Source organism: Onychomys torridus, chromosome 13 (assembly GCF_903995425.1).
Source record: "Onychomys torridus chromosome 13, mOncTor1.1, whole genome shotgun sequence".
NCBI lineage: Eukaryota > Metazoa > Chordata > Mammalia > Rodentia > Cricetidae > Onychomys > Onychomys torridus.
In genome coordinates this window covers 68,548,161-68,571,680 of record NC_050455.1, presented here as the reverse complement: position 1 = coordinate 68,571,680, position 23,520 = coordinate 68,548,161, and the positions used below count along the sequence as shown (strand labels likewise).

Sequence of the window (23,520 nt, the reverse complement as noted above, 5' to 3'; positions counted from 1 at the left end):
CTCAGAACCGTGGTAAGGTGCAGCCTCGGCTGGCAGGCAATGACCCCGCAGTCATCTACAACCCCCTGCCAGGCTACTGAGGTGCAGCCTCAGCCATGCAGGCAATGACCCCGTGGTCATCTACAACACACTGCCAGGCAGAGAACAGGAGTGAGTCCAGGCAGTACCTCACTCCTGTGCTTCTGTTTCCTCACTGTTAAACAGCTGGTCCAGAGTGGTTCCCCCAAACCCGTCTACTTCAACAGCTTGGAAAAGCATAATCCCAGTCATGACTGCCTATATCTGGCTTACCTGGAACCCTCGTTCAGCTTCACAGAGGGCAATTTGAGTCCATTCATCCTCAAATGCCAGACAGATGTCCTCATCCACCCAGACATGGACCACAGTCCCTAAGAGCCACATGGACCCTTCAACCCAATGCCACCCTGTACCAGCCTCCACCTCCCAAACTAGTACCAGTCACCCTTCTCCTCAAATCTGTACCACCGCCACCCTCTACCTCTACCCTACACCTCACCCCCCTCTTGCTCTGTAATTCCATCCTCCCTACCGGACCCACGTGCTGTTTACTGACTTAAAAGACACCACATGGAGCATGTTCGTTCAGCAGCTGGGCCTGCAACTGATGGCATTTACTTTGGAGGTAATTACCATTACAGACATCTCCCTTCATTTTTAAAAAATAAACATCTTACAAGCATCTCGCAGGCCAGAGAGTAAGCAAGAATCTTGCTCACACACTTAGAATATCCGAGGAAAGCTTGAAGGTGGCACAGTGCGGCCTCTTCCGCCATCTGGTGAGCCACCGCGACTGTCAAGAGCTATTATGCTGTCTGTGGATGGCATCACTGTGCGCGCGAGAAGACCTCCTGCCCAGCAGAAGGGGAGAAACTGTGATGTGGAAGCATCTAGAACATTCTGGACCCAGGAGCCAGCCAGGCCAGCACAGGGCTGCCAAGCATACGTGATCTCGAGATGAGCAGAATACAGTGACCAGAGTGAGGCCAGCAGCTCCCATCTCCACCCGGTGCAGCAGAGACACCCACACACACAAGAGCAGGACAGGGCAGAGCTTGAGGACAGGCCAGCCATCAGCAGCCATGACTGCACACTGTCTAGAGCGCCTCAGGCTCGCTGAGGGAAACTGGCTGAGAGGAAGGGACTCGGTGGACTGCTGTGCCTGCCATCTTGCTCAGTGGCAAGAACCTATTTCAGGGTCAGGCCAGTGTTTTCCTGAAGAAGGTAGGGAAAGACACCTGCCTTTTCTATCACCTTGAAAACACCACAGAGCCAGCCCTAGCTCCACTATCCCTGGGTCCCCCACCTGAAGGCTACAGGGACAAGCACTCAACTTCCTATCCCTGCCCACACGCGGCCTGTTCATCTGTGGAGTGCGCAGGGCCAGCCTCCCTAATGCACAAGCATAGGTTGGGACTCAGCACCCACGGCTGATTGGTCACATGTCCTTGTCTTCCAGAGATGCCTCAGAGAGCCTTGGCACTAGTAGGGTGCACTGCATGGGGTGCTGGCTTCTGGGGGTGGTGAGCAAAGGCATAGGCCTGCCCCAGGATAGCCAGGTCCACCATGACCTGCAGCAGACCACAGACGGAGAACTGCAGAGGAGCGCCGTTGAGCAAGAAGTAGGCTGTCTTGAAGGTGTCGCCACTTGTCCACATGAGCACCATCTTGAGGCTGCAAGGACACAAAAGGACAGTCAGTCTTGACCCGAGAATGGGACCTATATAGAGGTCAACGGTGTGACCCAAAGGATTAGGGGACAAGTTAAGAAATGGGGACCACAGAAGGATACCCTGACCCAAGCCTGCCCAACCTACCACCTTGCACCCTTCTCTGGTCCCAGAGAGAGAGAGGACACTCTACCTCACACCAGGACCTGGGAGTTCTGATCCCCGTGGGTCAGACCATGGCTCTGGCCAGGCCTTGAGAATGGCCTAATCACAGTAAGCCATAAGGGCTGGTATCCAGGGAGGCCAGGACCTCAGGGCTCTTTAGCCTGGCCCAGGAGGTTCCCACACTGGGTGCTACAGATGTTCGGGGACAGGGAGAACACAAAGGAAGGACACGAAGCATAAAGAGGCTGCCCTGGGGCCTTCTCTCAAAAGAGATTTCCATTAGAGAAACGGAAATGGCCACGGTCTATTGCCCCACACACCCTGTGTCTTCACATGGCATTAGAGACAGACAGAACTGCTTCGCTGCATCATCGGCGCAAACAAGCCCAGCCTTCCTGGCAGCTGATCCTGCAGCGCTAACTTAAACTACACGCAGCCCAAGTGTGCAGGCTGCAGCTGATGCCCCCAGGCTGCAGCTGATTGCCACTTACAGCTGCCAAGTCCCCTCACACACCATGCAGAAGAAACATCCCACACGCGAAAGACACAGCCACGTTCTTTGGCCACCTCTCTGCAATATGCCAGCTTCCTGTCCTCTCGGGGACACCAGCTTGCTCCTTCCTGAAATGGCTACCTCTTTATGCCAGTCCCAGTGCTACAGCTCAGATGCCCCAGAACAAAAGGGGCATCTCACCCAGGTGTGGTGGTACTTGGACAGTGGGGCAGATGGATTAGTTCAAGATAAGCCTCAGCTACAAGACTCTGTCTCAAAACAAACAATGTTACTGGAAGACCACACACACACACACACACACACACACACACACACACACACACTCCAGATAAAGACCCCTAATGGGTATACCAATGTGGGGCCATATGGAAGTTACTACTGGCTCCCATTTCTCATGTGATTGGACAAGTCTGAGGCTGCAGGTACCTGAAGCCAGTTGGTATGTCATGACAGTCTGTATGACATGGTCAGGAAGCTCAGATTTCACCTCTCAGACAAGTGGCAATGTCCCTCATAATCCCACAACACCAAATGAACAGGAAACAACTTCCAGGGGCTGGAGCGATGGCTCAGCAGTTGAGAACATTGGCTGTTCTTCTAGGTTCGATTCCCAGCACATACATGGCAGCTTACAACTGTCTGTAACTCCAGTTCTAGGGGATCCGACACCCTCACATAGACAAGCAAAACACCAATCAATGCTTATAAACTAAAAATAAATTATTTTTTAAAATCAGGTAAAGCCAAAATGTTGGGGGCTCAGAACACCCAGAGTAATAGATGGAGGTGGTGGGAAGGAAATCTGGGTCTTATTGGATCGCTCGCGCAACACCACCCTCACACCTCAGCTTCACTCCCTCAGCAGAACATGGGGAGGGCTAGGGTCACTACATCTGATTTACCACCTCCTACACAGAGCCCAGGATCCCCCTACAACAGACAGACAGGCCGAACTTCCAGAGGCCTCTGCGACAGTCACACCTGTCCAGGCTCCCAGTAAATACCTGGACAGTCACGTCTGTACACTTATCCCAAATAGAGAGCAGGTGCTGGACGCTCAGGGTCCAGCCTCCAAGTCAGTGGCCCTGGTCAGACAGCAAGCTGAGCTGTACAAGGGACATGTCACAGCCTAGAAAGAAATTGGAAGCAGCTGTGACTCATGTGGGTTTGCTGCAAACCAACAGAGACCAGGAAGACCCAGCTGCAAAAGTAGCCAACTTGCCCCTCAGAGTCACAGATGCATGTCAAGCATGTGCTGGGACAAAACATGCAGAGGTGACCTGTGTGACCGAGTTACACACACACACAGAGTGAGAGGGTATTTAAATAATTTACCCAGTGCCACATACTAAGTGGGTATGGGATCTCTTGGGCTCAACTCCAAAGTCTAGCAGAGACAGGTCGCAGCACAGGATATACAGCTGTAGCCCTTAGCCCCAGACCACCTGTCCCTCCTGCCCAGGCCACCTGCCCAGTGCCCTCACTGTTAAGACCCCATTGGCCCCAAGTGCATAGTTGTGTCTGTAACAGCAAGTGGAGACATGAGGTAATTGCTGGAGCATGGCACTGTCTAGTGCCAGGGATATTCTTAGTCTCTTGGATTCTTCCTTCGGATGGTCTCTATCCTCCAGGGAAGACAGCCTGTGGATGATGCCAACACCATTCTGCTCCTAGGGCAGGAATCTAACCAAGCTGAGATTCTGACACACTCTGAATGGCTCAGAGATAGCAAAGGGGAAGGGGACCATGGCCTACACATCAGAAGCTACAGGGCTGCTGGACACAGGGCAAACTCAGGGGTCAATAACCTGGGGCTGTTAGTACTTTGTTTGCTCGGAGGCAATGAACCCTAGCTTTTCTCCACACTAGGGTGTCCCCAATCCTTTACTTCAGTGACATCTTCATGTGAGAAGAGTGAGCACTGCTCCTGAAATCCCAGCACTCAGGAGCCTAAGGCAAGAGGACCAAATGTTGAACAGGCAGGGATGATGGTGTGTGTGCGCGCCTTTAATCCCAGTACTAAGGAGGCAGAGGCAAGAGGACCTCTATGCATTCAAAGCCAGACTGGTCCACATAGCAAGTACTAGGACTACACAGAGAGATCCTGTCTCAAAGAGGGGGGAGGAGAGAAAGGGAGAGAGAAAGAGCCCAAGGGCAGCCTGGGGAAATGGGTGGTAGAGATACATCATATCCCAAGAAGTCCGTCTCTCATTCTTGGATGGAGGAAGCAGCTGTCCTAGGGTCTAACCAAAAGATACCCAGAGTACAGGATATCCGCTCTCCCAGGCCGTGAGCCTTGTGATGGAGCCTTGTGTGGAGCAGAGTGTCGTCCCAGAAGTCTAGATTGTCTACTTTAAGATATATTCAAGATCACGAAGTAGAGGGAGGTCCGAATCCTATTGTGGCCGAGGCGCGGCTGCAGTTCCCTCCTCCCTCCCTCCCTCCGTCTCTTCAATGGGCCTCCTGGCCTGACCCTCCTGTCCTCCCCTACTGTTTTAATCTAGGCTCCCATTACCTCATTCTTGGCTCCAGCATTTTTCTTCCAAACCAGGCTGCCAGATCACTGCTCTTAAAATACCTCCTCACCTCATCCTTGCCCTGGGCAGCCGACAGGAGTGCCGCTCTTTGGCACCCAGGGCAGTAAAGCCAACTGTTGCACCTGCTCGGCTTGCCTTCCAGCTTCAGGCCTCTGGCATGCTGACCATGCTGACCTCAGCCCAGAACCAAGCCGTCACCGCCGCCGCCGCCGCCACCACCACCACTGCCACCTACAAAAGCTCCCCCAGGCCTGAAACCCACCTAAATCATCATGTCCCCTTGGAGGTGATTTGTAACCCTGGGTTAGGTAAAGTTCTCTTAGATGAGACACCAAAAGCAAAGAAAAGAAAAAAGGCAGATACACTCCATGTCATCAAAGCTGACAGGGTCTTAAGTATCTAGACTGGCTATACAATCCTAACATAGCTAGAGAAGACCTTGAATTCATAATCCTCCTGCCTCTACCTCCTAAATGCTGGGTTTACAGGTGTGTACCCCACGCCTAGTTGGTGTGGGGCTGAGAATCAAACCTCCAGAGCATGCTAGGCATGCACTCTACCAACTGAGCCATCCCCATCCCCTAGAGTTGAAACTTAGGCGCCACAATAGATAACACTGAGAAAGTGGGCACATAAGCCAGAGTGGGGTGTAAGAGAAATATTTAGAAATCATATATTTGATATGACTCTAATACCCAGAAGAGAATGTTCTCATTCTTACAATTCAGTAATAAAACACTACAAATACACATTTTAAAATGGATAGGGATCCCAAAGAAAGACACTTCTTCAAGGACATAGCCAGGGCCACATGAGATGTTCATCATCATTTAACTGTCAGTGAAATGCAAGCCAAACCACCCTGAGACAAGTACTTCACACCCACAAGGATGTTGGGAATAAAGAACAAACCAGAAGAGCTATGGGGGGCTCAGTGCCAACACACACACACACACACACACACACACACACACACACACACACACACAGAGCTGGTGGAATGTGAAAATGTGGCTCTCTGGAAAACAGGCTGGCAGTCCCACAGAAGGTCACATGCTAAGCCATCATGTGACCCAGCCATTCTATGCCTACATGCTTTCTCAATAAAGGAAAGTATAGTGTGTCCACAGAAAAACTTGTGCATGAAGCAGGGCAGCATGAGTCACAGCGTCCATCAACCAAAAACAGACAGACATCTGGTACATTCACATAATGATGTAAGCCGTGGACAGGAATGACGCTCCAGCCAGACAGATGGCCACACGCTACATGATTCCACAAGTATGTAATGACCAGAACAGGCAAAGCAGGAAAGACAGAATGCAGGTAAGCGGTGTGGAGGAGTCTGGGTCAGGTGGGCATGGCTGCTAATGAGTTCAATTTGCTCATCAGAATCTGCTCTAAAATTAGAACATGGCGCTGCTATGAACTAGAGTCGATACCTGCATGAACATGCACCACCAGGTACTGTGCAAGCAGGTGACTTGTGGGATATGAATGGTAAGTTCCAGGGGGTGGGTTGTACCTGGCCTTTCTGCTGTGGACACTATGAGCAGGACTTCTCACATAGCTATCAGAATGAACGCACAGCACAGGCCGACGGCAGAGGTCTGGCAGTAACATACCCCAGAAGAAGCATGTTGTGCTTCCCAAAAGGCTGTAAATGCAAGGGGGCCTGCTCAGGGGACCAAGGCTACATCTGTGGGATCACTGGTTAAGCAAAGCCCAGCTTCCGGGAGCATCTCATTATAGCAAGAGAGCCCAGAGTCCCAACTGGATCCTGCAGAGTGGCCTGGTGGCATGGTTCAGGGGTCTGTCCCTCGGCCTCCTTTACTTTTAACTGCTCACAGTCTAAACCTGCCTACTCCTCCTCATCATCCCCTTCTCATACGGCCTCCATCCTCGGCCTCCATCCTCACTCATGTGGGCCCGGCCTCCCAGCACCTTCCCTGCTGGGTCCTTCAGATCCCCCCCCCCCCGGACACCCCCCCCAATGCCTCTCCCTCCCCATTCTGCACTCCCAATGCATCCCCAATGACTCCTTCCTGTTCCATGCTGTTGAAGGCTGCAGAATGCCTGGCTCCCTCTTATCTTTTACACCCACCCCTGTTCTCCAGTAATTACTTGTTAGGGAACAGTCTTCCAATCTAGTAAAAACCTGGAGGAAGGAGAATGCAAATACCCCCAGGATCCGCCTTGCTGAGGTTCACTGCATTAATTAGTAAAGTTATTCCAAACGTATCATCATTCATCACCAGCTCCAAGACCTCAGCCAGTTAATATTTTTCAAGAGGGAAATTATTCAAAAATATCTCGAGCGGTAGCTCTAAGGCAGGAAATCTGAATACGTGCCTGGGGGTTGTATATGTACATACATGTGCATGTGTGTACGCACATTCATCTGTACACATGTGTAAAGTAAGACTTTCCAGAAAAATCTAATCTGAGGACTACTAGAATCAGAAAGGAATAAATGCTCCCAATTCCTGATCAGCCCTTCCAGACTCCCAGCCCCAGGAATCCATATGTAAAGTACAGTTGGGTTGACGTCTCAAGGTAGAATCCTCCCCATTATGGTGTGATGGTGTGAGCAGGTCCTTAGAGGGAAGTGAGCAGCCTCTGGTTTCTATGTGTGTTTAAGTGTATGTGTGTATGTGCGTGTTTTAAACACAACGTTTTCAATCCATCCCAAGAAGCACCCACACGCCATCAAATTTATTTGAAACTGCACTTCCCACGGCTTCAAGAGTCACAGTCCCCAGATCTGTGGCTGTCCATCCCTCCATCTGGATAAGTGGGACCCGAGATATTCCCAACTAGAATTCCTGGTGAGCAATCCTATAATAGCATCAGCCCCTGCAGTAATGGGAGTTTGGCTGGCAAGCGCCTCTGTGCACATGAGCGTCTAGGACCCTGCCCCCAGAAGATACCCCAGCAAGGAGCCCTATGCCCAAACACTGGCTCTTCCATGACACCTCCTCTAAAACACCTCTGCTCCCTGCTGAAAATGGGTCACCCAACACTCAAGTTTTGGAACAACAGCAACAAAAGTTAATGGCGTCCAGAAGTCATTTCCTCCTCTGCCCTTGTGTGCATGCACTGCACTGTATATCTGAACATACACACTCTATGCATGCACACAAGCCTCAGTCTTGCAATCCTGCGCCCAATCAAAAGAACTTCAGAGAGCCGCTGAAACCTGGTACCCGGCATGACCCCAAACCTCCGCACAGGCCACTGTGAGTCCCTCCCTTCCAGGATTTGGTTTTCTCCACAAAAGACATCGAAGTGCCACCGCTATGCACAAGGTCCCCCCTCTGAGAAAGGGGACCCCTGGGTATCTTCCACAAGAGGTGGGATGACCTTAGTGAGTAGTGGATATGGGGTGAGAAGTGGACAGCATCTCGGTGTGAAGCTGAATGGCTTCCTCAAGGATGGTGCCAAATGAAACACAGGGCTGTGTTCTTCCCTCTCCTCCTTACCAATGGACCTGTGTTCAGGAAGTGCTACCTTCTTCAAGACTTTCCAATGGTCTGTGGGGACTGTCCTGTGCTAGACAGATGTCTCCAGACACTTCCTAGTATGCTCCTGACAACAGCTTTATCCTTCTTCTCCACATACTGTAGCTTGGGAGGCTGTGACAAGTTCCACTGTGAAAAAGCCACATTTGGAGCACCTTTGGTAAGGTCACCTACACTGCCACATCCAGTTGTATAGGCAGCATGCTCCTCAGTCCCTGGTCCTGCATAAAAGCTCTGCAGCTTCTGATGGGCCATGGCCTCCACAGAGGGTTTCTGCTTCCCTCCCCTGCCCCACCTAAACATATCCTCTCAGTCAAGAGCCAGAGGCCCAGTGTTTAAGCAGCATGATTTCATCATACTGTCAGTGCTCAATGGCTCCAGTGAGTGCTGTGGCAACATCCTCGGGAACACCCCTACCTCATGCCCTCCGTGGAGCGGTGGCGGTAGTTCCGATACAGCTGTGGCACACCCAGCATGGCCTCGGTCAGCACAGCCAGGAAGCCCAGAGTCTCCACAAACAGAGCCGAGTCGATGGACAGGTAGGTGACATAGCCCGCCACACCCGTGAAGGCCAGGACACACTGCACGTAGTCTGCAAAGCTGCTCCAGTGCCAGAAGTGGTGAGGATCAAAGTCTGGGGGAGAGAAAGAGAGAGGGGGGTACCTCAGCTGGGTGAGCAAACTGGAGCTTATGGGGAGAGAAATACCAAGGCATGGGCAGGTCAAGGCAGTGTGGGGAGTCAAACCATGGGAACCGTCATGGTCATAAGTGAGGAGAGATGAATGGGTCAGAGCAATCTGAGGTTAGTGTGGAGAAAAAATATAAACCGGTCAAGGTCAGTGGGAGGAGACATGAGCAGGACAAGCCCAATGTGAGGAGATTTGAGTGGGTCTAAGTCAGTGTAGGAGAGGAGACGCAAGCAGGCTGAGGTCAGTGTGGGGAGATGAGAGCATCCCAATAACAGCAATTCTAGAGACTCTTGGTACTAAGTCAGCATAAGGGATACTGAAGTCCTGTACCTTAATCCAATAGTTCCAGGAAGGAGCACAGTACTTTGCACCAGAGCCTCTGGAATCGGAGTCCTGGGTTAGAACTACAGCTTTGCCCTCCGTAACTCTGGTTAACCGTGTGTCTCCATCCACCCAGGTTAATGCACCCACCTCCTGGAACCGCTCTAAGGGTTAACACATTAGTTCTGAGTCTGAGGGTGCTTTTGACCCATAGGAGGGATTCAGTCCACACACAGCACTGCTGCTACATACTTGGTTGTCACAACAATGTCCCTTCTTGTTTGATGATTGATTCTGTGGAATATTCACATGCAGTCACACCAATAACTAAATGACACTTCAGCAGATGAAAGCTTGGGGCCCTGGAGACAGTGGTAGCTACTGGGAAGCTTCAGATGAGAAGGGAAAGCCTGCCTTAAGCAAGGATGTGGCACGGCTATGTCTAAGCTGGTTCCTAGATCAGCAAGTCCAGGACAGGAACGTCCAGCAGGTGTAGGTGGGCAGGACCAAGAGATGCAGGGGCACTAAGTTCTGCTTAGTATGGCTGTTATGGTGGTGGGATTTTTTTCTTTTCTATTTTTGTTCTTGTTTTACTTTCGGTGCTGGGGAAGAAGAAATCCTCACCCATTCTAGGCAAATGTCCTACCACTGAGCTAAACCCCAGCCCAATGGATACACTCTGTCATACGGAAAACAGCTAGCAGATTACTGACCTGGTATCCCTGTGTGTAAATGACTTGACCATGCAGACTACAGCAAAGCTGCAGCCCTGGGGTTTTCAGAGACTTAGCCTGCCCTGCATCAGCATTTCTGCATTCTGCATCTGCACTGTGCATGTGAATCTGCAGGTCACCATCTCCCTCTGCTACAGGAGAAATCAGCCTGTGCTGATGTGGTACACATTCAGGTGGGGGGTGGGGGGAGGGGTAGCTAACTTCCTCCCAATTACTCAGAGACTCAAACACGAAAAAAGGAAGGCCATTTCGAATACTACCCAGGAAGCTCTTTTGGTTCTGGGGGTGGGCCAGGACAAAAGAGAGTAATCTGGAGAAACCTCAGAGGGCACACACTGACCAGGTTACCTGCCCCAAATGGCATTTTATGTGTGCCACATACTATGTAGCTTGGAGGTAATGTTGCCCCAAACCCACCCCACTTAGCAGGCTCAGAGACACAAAGGAGCCACCCCGTCCAAGGTTACAAGTCTCACTGAAGCCTGGACTCAGGAGAAACTCCACAATAAAGACCTGCCTTTCTGGATTTGGGGTCCCCAGGGTCCTCCTCGGTAGCCTTAGCAACAGGCATGTGACCCTAACAGCCTAGATATGTAATCAACACATCAATGGAAATTTGATTTAGGGCCTACTACAGGGCTAAAGCCATGGAAGGGGAAATGGTAACGTCACCACACACTATCTACAGTAAGGCTCTCAAGTGTTGGTGGCCACTAGGCATGGCTTTAGTTTATCTCCATTCTAGAGCCTTCTTGATGCCAGGCTGGCCTGGACTCATTCACAGCTCCAGTGCATCCTGATGATGACCTAAGGGGCAGCAGGCCCTGACCCCTCAGATGACAAGCCCAATCCTGGAACGAGCACGCTCTGGGGCAGCATGTGCAAGCAGGACAGCTCTGCCTGTTGCTAAGGCCACCCGATTTTAAAAATGGGCAAAAGGAAGAGACAGAAAGTGGCCAAGAATCACATGGAAGAAAACTCAGCATCCTCAAGGTATAAGGACAAGTCAAGTCCTCCTGGACCCGGTGGGCAGAGCCTGAATGCAGGGTTGCCCTAACCCTGCTGTGAGGCGGAAAGACTCTGGATCCACCACAGCGTTGAGAGCAGAAAGAAACCAAGTCCAGGCCATGGTGCTTTTGGTGTTGTTATTTTATCCCCAAGGGCCCACCTCTAGGGCAATGGTAGATGTCACTTTGAGACCCCCAACAAGGACAGCAAAGTTACACAAGGCAGCTTTGACATCTGTGGTTGACAATCCATGGTCCTACGGCAGCCCGCCAGCACCCTCGTGTGGCTTGTCTGTGCCAATTCAGGCAAAGACTTCCCGCTCCTGTAGGAGAGAATTAAGAACAAGATGTCCCTCCAGAGAGCAGCAGTGTCTGGAGCCCTGGCAGGCAGGGCCTGGGTTCCCTCAGCTCCTGGCCTAAAGCTCAAGCCAATGACAATCAGCCACTGAAAAGGCAGGACGAACCCCAGACCCAATGAGGAGCAGGGTACAGGGCTCCCACCTTTGGATGTGAGTTCTCAGGAATGACAGCTCGGTTCCTAGGCAGCGGAGGTCAGGATCCTGCCAGGGCCAGTGGTGGCACTCACCTCTGAGAAGCTGCCTGAGAAAAAGCAGCTGATACTTGGCACTGACTAACACGAAGTAGGGCCCAGGAGACTGAGCTGTCGGGGGTGGTGAGCTGGGTAAGGACAGACCACCCTGATGACAGCATGGCACCACATGGAACACCTAACTCACTGCTCCACCTGGCAAGTGGGACTGTGGCATGTTTCTCTCCAGCTCCCTTAAGGGACTCAGCCCCACCATGGCAGACCCACAGCCACAGCGTCCAAGCTCCAAAAAGGTTCCTTGTGGCTGTCATGCTGTCCCGTATCCTCCAAGCTGGCCACCCAGAACCCACACCCCACTCTGTGAATCTGGGAGTGCAAAGAGACATGTGTGTCAGCTGCAGCTAACACTCTTTTCCTGAGCCCCACCGACCAAGGCCACCCAATGAGGCCCCAGGGCGATTCTCACCCAAAAATGAGCATCCCCATGGCCTGCTGTCATCACAGACCCCTGGGTCAACAATCCAGCTCCCACGGTCCTGGGGGACAGCAGCATCAAGGGAGATACCTTTCAACCAATCAGAAGAGACAGGAAATGCAGCCCTCTGCCCCAAGCTGGGCAATTAAACAACTGAGCAGGGCTCTACACAGGAATCAGGCTCAGCAGCACAAAGACAGTGCCAAGCCCCTTCCCCTTCATCATACAAACATGCTTGTTTTCAAACCCAAAGGTCCTTCTTAGACAGCTGTGGCAAAGCTGCTTCCGCCTTCCTCTCCGGGGTCCCACCAACATGCTACATCACTCATCCCAACCAGGGATGGAGGGCCCATGTCTAACTCCAAAGGCTTAGTACAAAGAAGAAAAGGTCTGTCCGATGTCTGTGCTAACTGAACACTGAAAGGATGTTTTGTAAAATGAACATAAAGGGTAACTGGACCCATGTCTTTTCGCTTGTCTGGGAGATACAGCCTTGGCCCAGGTAGTCTCAGTCTCCTGGTCCTCCTGAATAGTGGGGCTCCAGGTATGCCTTGCTGTACCTGGCTTTGCTATCTTCTCTGATGAACTACTGAAAACTCTGCACTTCTCTGGGGGCTCATGCACTGGCTGCATTCTGTTTCCTCAGCAGAGCAGTCTGCCCCTCACTAGTTCCTAGCTGCTAGCACCCTCTGCCTGGATCACCTGAGAGTCTGAGACAGTTATCCACCTCAGACTGCCTGCCCTGAGGGGCCCCAGGCCAGTCCCCCAAACTCCAGCCTGGCTAGACCCTTGGTCAGGAAACCATCTGAGCCAGAGCTTCCCAGGTCAGGACCAGAGCAAGGGCATGGGGTAAGACAATGCTGTGGGATGTTCTGTATGTCAAATGTGTTGCTCTGATTGGTTAAAATAAATAAAGTGCTGATTGGCCCAGTAGCCAGGCAGGAAGGATAGGGTAGGCGGGACAAGGAGGAAGAGAATTGTGGGAAGTGGAAGGCTGGGTGGAGAGATACTGCCAGCCGCCACCATAACAAGGAAGATGTAAGGTACTGGTAAGTCACAAGCCATGTGGCAAAGTATAGATTAATAGAAATGGGTTAATTTAAGATAAAAGTAGATAACAAGAAGCCTGCCACGGCCACACGGTTTGTAAATAATATAAGTCTCTGTGTGCTTACTTGCTTGGGTCTGAGTGACTGGGGGACTGGCGGGTAAGAGAGATTTGTCCTGACTGTGGGCCAGGCAGGAAAACTCATCTACAAGACAATAAAGTACTAAGCAACTTATTTGGGCCCTTTTGTCTAGAGGACACTGAGGCCTGTTGACAACAACCTTCTGGGCAGTTGTGGGCAGACATCCTTGTGTTTGGAAATACACTTAACCTCAAATGGCTCAAGGGGGAAAAAATTCACTGTGGTCTAAATGAAACTTGGTAATGTCCAAATAAATAATAAAAGACATAAAAACAAAAAGCTCCAAGCCTAGCCAGCCTGGTATAGATTCATGCACAGCCTTCCTCCCTGCAGGAAGGAACTCAGACTGAGAGGCAGAGAGAGCCCTTAGTCCCAGGGCCAAGCCTGCACAAGATTCCAGGGCATGGAGCCCCCTCACCTGGAGCGATGACAAGAGCCGCATGGCCCAAGCCCTCCACAGGCCAACAGCAGCTTGCACTCTGCCTGAATTCAGGTCAGATACATGAAGAGATTTTTTACCCTAACAGCAAGACCTCCTGCAACAGCTGAAAATGGCCCTCAGGGCCTTCCAGACCAGACTGGTGGCCCGGACCTGCCCCAGCACTGCCCTCACCCACAACAGACAAGGGACAGGCAAGGATGGCTCAGAGACCCAGAATCAAGGTTCTGGGAATGGAGCCCTAGCCCTCCAAGGAAGCTGGGCAGCAGTACTGGTGGTGTACCATGCTCAGTTCCTCACTGCTGGCTTCCAGACAGGGTCCCCTGGGAAACTGACTGGGAGCACCCACTGCTGGGCCAGAATAAAACGAGCAGCTACCGAGGCCAGCATCCCAATCCACTTGGAAGCTGCGCAAATAAGGCTGTCATGGTCCTGCCGCTGGTGAGGGTACCACATCACTGTAGCTACAGTGACTCCAAGAGTCAGGGAAGCTGGAGTCGGTGGTGCCCGTTATGGACAGACTGTTGGTGCTGTTGACTCCGTCACTTCAGAAGTCCCTTCTGACTCCGTCCTTACCAACATACCAAAAGAGGGCTGGAACACTCAACTCCAAGTTTTTCCCTCAATGGCACTTACAGGTAATGCAGAAGCATGTGGGGTCAGGCTGTACGAAATGTCCTTCCTTAGCAGGATTCCCTTCAATGGAGAGATGAGCCAGGAGAGAGAGGGTTCAGTGACCCACATCTGTCATGTCACCCTGGTGACACTCTTCATGTCACCATTACTGCAGTTGACAAAAGCAACCTCTACCCAGAACAGTTCTATATGAGCTCATTACTGCACAGCTCACAAACAGCTACAAGGGCCCAGCAAGGCTCTGGCCCGGGGAGCACCACAATAAACAGCTCGACTGCCCAAAACAGCGTCTTCACTTCCAAGACATTCTCAGGTTCCTGTTTTACAGAAGCCTTATGAACAACCCTGTGCTCTGTCCCAACAGTAGGCCACCATGGAACACTCAATCCCAAGTTTATTCCTCAATGACACTGACAGATAATAACCCCAAGGCATGTGGTCAGCCTATATGAAACGCCCTTCCTAATTCTAGCCCCAGTGTTACAAGTTAAACAGAATGGCCAGGTAAGAAGGTTGTAGAAAACCATACCAGAAAGCCCCTGAGGCTGGTAGAGACAGAGGTCTATGCGGTCAGTGGTGATCAGCAGCCCCTCCCCTGTCCAGCTCCTCTGCTCCGGGCTCCATGCCCAGCCAGCACGGTCAGGGCAGGAGTTCCACACAGATGTGAGGCTGAGAAATACTGGTGCCACTACCACAGCACGCACAGGGTGGCGACTCCACACAGGAGGAGAGAGCGGAGATGACCAGAGGTCACCCAGGGCCTGTCCTCAAAGGAAGCTGTTGCCCTCAGGAGTTCACTAGTGTTCTTGCCACCAGCTCTGGGGCAGCATCTGAGGTTCTGGACTGGGGACAGCTATGAGAGCAGGGAGTTCAAGGCCCTCCCTAAGGGACAGAGACTCAGAACAGAGCATAGGCTTGGGCTTGAGAGCGCTATCAGAAGAATGAAGGCCTGTGTCCTGAACGATAAAGAGGTTGAGCCAGGAATGGTCGGTCACTTGTCATTTTTACACTTGGGAACGAAGGCGGGTATATGGTGACCACCAGGCTGGTCTGGGCTACATAGCGCTATCTAACAAACCAGAACTGGTCTTGAAGGAGAAAAGAAGCATCGAGGCGGCGGCAGCAGCAGCTAGTGGCTCCATGGCCAGATGAGGGAAGAGAAGCAGGCAGCTAAGATCTCTCCTGAAAGCAGAGTAATTTCCAGACTGGCCTTAATGACCCCAGTGTCCACTGTGATGTGGCATCACCCAGAGTATTAGCACGTCAATAGAGCCGTCGTTGGAGGCAGTGGAGGCCAAGTGGGGTACCAATGAGGGCAGAGCATTCAGGAGCTCCACGTTGACCAGGGAAGAGCACAGCAGCCAATAGCATCAGGCAGACAGGAGGGTGGACTCAGACTGCCCCATCTAACCAAACCAGGACACAAGCAAATAAGACGCCCTCCCCAGGCAGGAGATTAGTGCCCATGGCTGTCACAATATTAACTCTAAAAGTCCAGGATGCAAACAAACAGGGAAATGAGTCCCTACATGGAGGGGAAACAACAAAAAACAAGAAACATGATTTGGGAAGAGACGTTAGACTAAGCAGGAAAACAATGACAACAACTTCAGAACAGTATTGTAAACATATGGAGAGCCAAAGGAAACCAAAGAATAGATATACAAAGAACTAATGGAGGCACAGGATATCATATCACCCAACGGAAGGGCATTCCTAAATCACTGAGAACCAGGAGACTCTGGAGCCATGCTGCCTGCAATAAGATTCATTATCTGGGCTCATCAAGAGACCTGAGCTAACAGAAGCATCAGTGAACTTCAATGCATTCCATGGGCATGCTGCTGCCTGAGGAAGAAAAACAACGGTGCCTCTGAGAAACACAGACAGTACCAGGTGCAGGAGCACAGGCATAGTGAGCATCCTGAAGAGGAGGAGAGAGAGGAGGGGACAGGACAAGGACTCAGAGATTATGACCACAGAAGCCAAACAGGCCTGCCAACCCAAGAAGCCCCATTACCTCCAAGTACAAAACACAGATCTCCATACCTTACCAACTCTGGCTGAATGTCAGAGACAAGGACAAAATCTTGAAAGGAGCAGGAGAAAAATGATGCCACTTACAGGGGACCCCCAGTAAGATGAGCCACTCACTGACTTCTCACCAGACACAATGGAGTTCGGAAGGCAGAGGGATGGCGTTCAAGGTGCTGAAAAGAAAACCAACCGTCAGCCCAGCCGGAGTCAGCGCCTGAGAAAGCTCTTTACTTAAGGAGAAAACCAAGTCCCCAGATAAACAAAAGCTGGGAAAGCTGTTGCTTTCCACGTGGAAATCAAGTGACGTCAGAGGTCATGTGAACACATAGGACAAAAATGGAACGTGTACATAAAGGAAATTATGCAGGTTGCTCCAAAAAGATACAAGTGAGTGGTTCCCACCTGTGACTCTAGCACTGGGGGTGGGGTAGGAGACTGAGGACCACCTGGACTGCACTGGGAAATCTGTTTCAAGAAAAAACACTCCCTCCACACACAAAAAGAAAATTAAACAAAGCTACAAGAATACAAGTACACACTTACACACCTTTCTTGTCTTAACTGGCTTACAAAGGAACTGCACTATCTGGGGTGTTTATGTTACAGTACTATCTAGGGTGTTTTAACATGCCTTCCATGATATAGTCTCCAAAACAGCACAATAGGAGAGCAATGCCGGAGGTGGTAACTCAGACCGACAGATGGAAAAGAGGGTAGCCAAAATATGTAAAGAAGCTTGACAGAGTAACTAGCTTCTCCTTACTCATCTTCTTTGGAAGGAGGAAAATCCATACAGAGTAACAGTCAGAAGACACATAGTTACATTTGTAACACTCATAAACAAAAGGCAAACATAGTCCTCACATAACCACAAGAGGGAGGGAGGAACTACATCAGACTTTCTATTTCCAACCAAACCCAAGTTAAGTACAAATTTAAAGGAGTCTGATAAGTTAAAATCTGTATTGTAAACCTCAGAGAAACTTAAAAAAACAAACAAAAAAAACCAACCTATCAATACATAGTTGAAAATTACTAAAGGATTTAAATATCACACTATTAAAAGTCAATATAAAAAACTGTCTCAGAGTTGAAAGAATAGGCACACACAAAAGGCAAAAAGAATGACAGATTAAAACATTAATCAAACATGAATCAGATAATAGGGCAGAATCATTTTGATTTTTAGCATTACATTTATCTGTCTGTGGGAGTGCAATGGTGTGCACATGAGGGTCAGAGGTCACTATGTGAGAGTTGGTTGTTTCCTTCCACCACGTGAGTCTGAGGATACATTTCAGGCTCAACAGCAGCCATCTAATAACAACCTAACCATCTCACTGGCCCTGTATTTTTTTATTTTGTTTTGAGACAAGATCGTACTATATAGCCCAGGATGGCCTTGAACTTGCCATCTGCTTGCTGTTAAAATCATTACTTCAGGTGATCCACAGAGGCTATGCTAATATTCGAATAAGCTTTAAGCCAGAACTGTGAGGTGGGCCAGCGACTCAGCTACTTGGGAAGCTGACGCAAAGGGTCAAACCTTCCATGTCTTCTTAGAGTGCAGAATCAGTCCAGCTTAGGTAACTCAGTGAACCAGTCTTACAAGAAAAAGTAAAAAGAAGGCTGAGGAGGTGACTTGACAGAAGTGCCCACCCATAAGGCCCTAGATTCAATACTGAGCAGGAAGGAAGGCTTTAAAACAAAACAAAATGTCAGCGGAGACATTTCGTAATGACAAAAGAGGTCAGTCTAGCAGAACGGCACAGCCGCATATGGACCCAACCATGATTCTAAAACCAAAAAAGCAACAACTGTCAGAAATGAAGGAGAGAAAGGCGATTAACAAATACTTGGAAATTTCAATGCCAACTTTCAAAATGGACACAACTGGATAGACTGCCTAATGAGGAAAGAGAAGACCACAGCATTACTGTAAACCATGACCCAACAGACACCCACCTCCCCTCCTCAGTGAAACACTGTCTTCTACCAGCAAGGATCATCTCCCATAGAGAGCACACCACAGGAGGGGCCCAGAACGAGCTCCACCTCAGAATATTTGGGTGCATTCTCCACAGTTACAGCAGATGTTCCTGGAAACCAGCAAAGAGATGTAAGCGATTCACACACATGAAGAGTTGCAATGTATTCTTAAACAGTAAATGGATTGAAGAAAATGAGAAAACCCTTTAAGATAGAAAAAAGCACAACAGACCAATACACACAGGAGGCCAGTCCACCATTGCAGAGTGACTTTATGGCTGTAAACACAGATATTTCAAAGTACAATAGGAAAAAAGCTAAAATCAATAATGCTCCATGTTAAGAAATCACAACAAAGTGCTAACTATGGCAAAAAGCAGGCAGAAAACAAAACAACCAAAGTGGGGCAGTTAAAGTGGAATTCAGTAAGCTAGATAACGAAAACCAAAAGTTGAAAAGATCAATGAAATTGACACACTTGTAAGTAGAGTATCAAAACAAAGGATGGTGAGGGACTCAGACCACCGGAGCTGGAACTGAAGAAGGCCAGTACCAAGTGCTCAGGGATGTAAAAAGGGTTACAGAATAAGAAAAATGTCTGCCCTCATCCGGCAGCGGTGGCACACGCCTGTAATCCCAGCACTTGGGAGGGAGAGGCAGGCGGATCTCTGTGAGTTCGAGGCCAGCCTGGTCTCCAGAGAGAGTTCCAGGACAGTCAAGACTGCTACACAGAGAGACCCTGTCTCAAAAAAAAAAAAGATAAGAAAAGAAAAATGATATGCCCACAGATATTGAGACAAATCTGAAACCAAGCCTCAGATGGACCAAGATGGGTGAAGAAAGCCACAGAAAATCTAGAGGACTCAGAACTACAGGTGGGTCTGGCCAACCTACCCAAGTAACTGTACTAAAATTTTAAAGAGGAATTGGCTCAACCCTTCACAAACACCCAAGAACTTATTTCATTAGCCAGTATTCAGAATAATGAGGGCTTCTATTTAGGATAAACTAAAAACAAAGCCATGGCGAGCATAAAGGGACTCCAGACCAAAACGTTTTGTGAATATGGACTTAAAAAAAAACCTTCAATATAATATTGACCATGGCATCCAGCAGTTAAGAGGTAACAACAAGACACGATCATCAAATGGAACTTAGCTCGACACCCCAAGGTCAATCACCGTCAAAATGGAATGAAAGGCAGAACTCACACAATCATCATCTCCACACACACAGCACATGGCCCAGCCAGCGCCATCCACCACAAACCCCTTCAGCTCACAACGGCAAGGGGCTCCCTTGAGTGACACTCAGTGAGGAAAGACAGAAGTCCTCAAGGGAACCAAGAGTGAACACACACATCTTCTCTCGTCTCCATCCAGCCAGGGTGATCAGGGAAGACCGGAAAGGAAGCAAACTGCTGTCCCTCCTTGTAGGTGATGCAACCTTTAAGTGGACAATCTCAAGAAGTCCAGGAAGCAGAGCGGAGCCGACAGTTCAGTGAGGCCGCAGCACCGATCACTAAGTAGAAGCCAGCACTATCTCTACCGAGTAGCAATGAACAATTCACGAGCAAATGGGGATGATAATTCCATTGGCACACCATCAAGAATTAGCTCGGAATAAGTTTAAAGCTTGTCGTCTTGAATTTCCTGCGTCCATTCTTCTTCCCGTTTGGTCCTCACCTCCCTGGAAATCGGCAGGTTCTAAAATAGTCCAGGCTGAGGGCAGCAGAGCTGTGGGCTAAGTGTATCATGCCGTGAACAGGCCATGCTTGGTGAAGCAGCTTGTGAGGTCACAGGTTAGTGCAGATGGAAGCTGAGAGAGGGGAGGGCAGACTGCAGGGGTGAAATGGAGCGAGTGTCTCAGTAGTACGTACCCAGGTAGGGCCGCCTGGGGGGGGCTTTGAGTTCTTCATCCTTACTGTCTGTAGCTACATTTAAAAAGAGAGACAAACAAGACAGAAAGAAAGGAGACAAAAACAGACTTTTTTAACACTGGTAAGTGGGCATTTCCTGGCATTGTTTGCATTTCTGAAAAAAAAAACAAACAAACAACAAAACAACAAAGACATCAGAGCAGAACAGAAGATTTTTGTTTCTTTGCTTTCAAATATCCACTTTCTGAACTATTCTCCAATCTACCCTCTTCTGATAAAATCCTTAGACAGTGCATGGGTGGGGGTTAGAGGCGGGCTTAGGGAGGAATCCCCACCAAAATCTAAGCCAGCGAGTTCTCACTTCGCTTCTATGGTCAAGGGACATTAACTACCCTGGCGTGACAGGCCCCAATTCTCACGTCCCCAGAAGCTCAGGCAGCCTGGGATTGAGGACAGTTAATCCGGGGCTGAAATGCTCTTCCAGGCCACGTGGTCCAACTATTTTAGAGCACACCCAGCAATAGGTCCACCACCAAAGGGCAGCCAATTTAGCAGTGAATGCAACAGGCACAGTGCAGAGACATCACGACAGACACTCAGCCTGCCCTGGCAGACGTCTCACCTAGAACTGGCAGGACATTGGGAACAACCAACAGTTACGCTTCAACCTCCCTGCTGGCACTGCACCAGGTCAACAGCCCAGGGCCCTCCATGCCAGGGCACCTCGGGTCAGCTGGTGGACTCTGACTTTTGGGTATAATCTGCTGAAACAGAGGTGAGGTCATGGGCTGTGTACCTGTCAGCATACTGTGGAAGTAAACAACTGGAAACTAACAGAAAATGACCTCTTCCCTGTGAGAGGCTGCAAAGGAGGAACGGGGACCTGTCACCAGATCTGTGGTTAGCAGACCACAAGCACCACGCAAAGTGTAACCTCCTGACACCCAGCTATGACTCAAGCTGATTTTACTGGTGCCTCTTGAATAAGATCAAGACCCACAATGTAGAATGAGAGAGAGAGCGCATGCTGGAACATTCAGGCACAAAGTCTGGGCAGAGCAAAGGCCCAGTGGTGGCCCAGGACAGAGAAGTGCAGGACATGTAAGGTCCCTAGGCACCTGAAGCTCCTTTGGTCTCCTGTTTTCATAGCCAAACAGGCTTTGAGTTGGAAACTGCTGTTTATAGGGCAGAGAGGAGACAGTCCCAAGCTGAGAAAAGAATGAGGCACTTACAGCCATCACACATTCCTACAGATCTGTTCCATTCTAAACAGGCACTGGGGATCAGATCCCCAGAAACAGCTGGATGCTCATCAGGAAGTCTAACTCACTCTGAGTGACAGAGTGAGAGAGAGAGAGAGAGAGAGAGAGTGTGTGTGTGTGTGTGTGTGTGTGTGTGTGTGTGTGTGTGTGTGTGTGTGTGTGTGTGTGTGTGTGTGTTTGTATGCGCACGCGAATTCTTTCCAATCCTCAGATGCTTTGTGACTTCCAAGGCCAGACTGCACACACAGCCCAGATTCTTCTTTCCCAGCTTCAGTTTTAGGGTAACCTGAAGATGAGGCCCAGGGCTCATGTGGGCCCAGCAAGTACTCAGCTGACAGAGGTGTGCTCCATTTCCCAAGACTCAGGAAGGCAGGTCTGCACAGCAGGGCCACCTTGTGCCTCTGGACAATGGCTGAAGGTGGGATGGATGGACAGGGCAGCTCAGGCGATAAAACCAAGGTGAGCCAAGCTTAGAGCCGGGGTGGATGCAGGTCCAACACAGAAGTTCCTACTGTGACTCTCAACAACAGCCGAGGAGCCCTTGAAAAGGTAACCCTCTCACACAACACTCAATAAAAATATACCTTGTAGGGTTTACAGCTCAATGGCTCTTGCACACCCACGGATAGGCAATAACCATGACCACCAATTTAGAACATTTTCATCACAGTGAAACAAACTCTGGCCCATAAATAGGCACTACCCATCCACCCTAAAAGTCCCAACCTAGAGTTCTGAGCACCAACAGTTGAGACAAATACATTCAACTATCTGACTCTGAGGCGGATTTTGTCCAATAACTACTAAGGGAAGTTTAAAATGAAAAATACACTATAAAAATTTAAATTAAAAAAAAAACAGAATAAATTAGAAACAAAACCACTCAAATGGACACACATATCCAGCTGGCAGAGCATCTGGTTAAAGGCACCGCTCATGGTGATTCTGAGGCTCATCTCTGCCAGAACGTGGCCTAAGATCCCTCAGCCCTGAGTGGGTAACCCTCCCACCCACCCATTGTTCCAGCAACCACATTGCTGACATCATTAGCCTCGATTATAAAAGCAGCATGGGCTATGGCCCCCATCCCATAATACTTTGGGTTCCTGAGAAACACTGTTGGGACACAGGTGGTGGAAGAGCAGGGCCATGTTTGAAGCTCAGCTGGTCTCGCCACAAGGGCTCAGCAGGAAGCATCCGTGCAGTGACAAGGGGCTCCCTCTCCAAAAACACCTTCCACCTCGACCCACTGAAAAAAACAGATGATAACCGTGGCCTGCGCCAGCGACATCCGATACCAGAGCTCTGCTAGGACATGGTCTGAGGTAGTCCAGAGAGGAGATGATGCGGAGCATCCTGCAGAGATGGAGCTAGGGTCCAAAGACCCAGTGCTTCCAGCCAAGTACCCGCAACTGGCCAGAACAAGGTGGCACCAGCAAGTATCATACAAGCAGCCAAGCAGAACACATCATGTGCCACCAGCCAGGTCTAAAGTCACACTTCAGCGTGATGCAAAAGCATCATTACAGCTTCTAGGAAATCAACTGAAAAAACTGACGGAACTGATGGAGACCTCCATTTCCTCCGCAAATCAACCCTGGCAGCTCAGTGAGGAGACACGGAGACACTGCCCAGAGGTGCTCTAGCTGAACACTGTGCAACCCTCAAGAATAAAAGATCTCCTCAGGGGCCAACAACCCTGACAAGAGTGTGTCCTGAAAACCCAGAAAGATATCCTGGGGCCAATCAACCTCTGGGTCCAGTTACCTTTCAAATTCTTTTCCAGGGCAAAAAGGACAGAGAGGCATCCACTGCTGTGGATGTCTACAGAAGCATGCACCACAGAGCCTCCTGGGGACCCTCGGAAGACTGCAGCTCTGGCCAGCT

General features: G+C 50.0%; 1 protein-coding gene across 4 annotated transcripts in view; it reads right to left on the bottom strand.

The window, feature by feature from the left end:
- Positions 1-598: 598 nt before the first annotated feature.
- The window catches only part of Slc66a2 (solute carrier family 66 member 2), a 36,501-nt gene continuing 13,579 nt past the window's right edge, over positions 599-23,520 (bottom strand). For 2 of the 4 annotated variants that reach the window (XM_036205072.1, XM_036205073.1), the window contains 3 exons: positions 20,372-20,425; positions 8,843-9,059; positions 599-1,692 (listed from right to left, as the gene is read on the bottom strand). In XM_036205072.1, the coding sequence (XP_036060965.1) occupies positions 1,485-1,692; positions 8,843-9,059; positions 20,372-20,425 (479 nt within the window). In that variant the 3' untranslated portion in view covers positions 599-1,484. The remainder of the gene's footprint in view (positions 1,693-8,842; positions 9,060-20,371; positions 20,426-23,520) is intronic. The other 2 variants (XM_036205075.1, XM_036205074.1) reach the window with 1 other exon arrangement.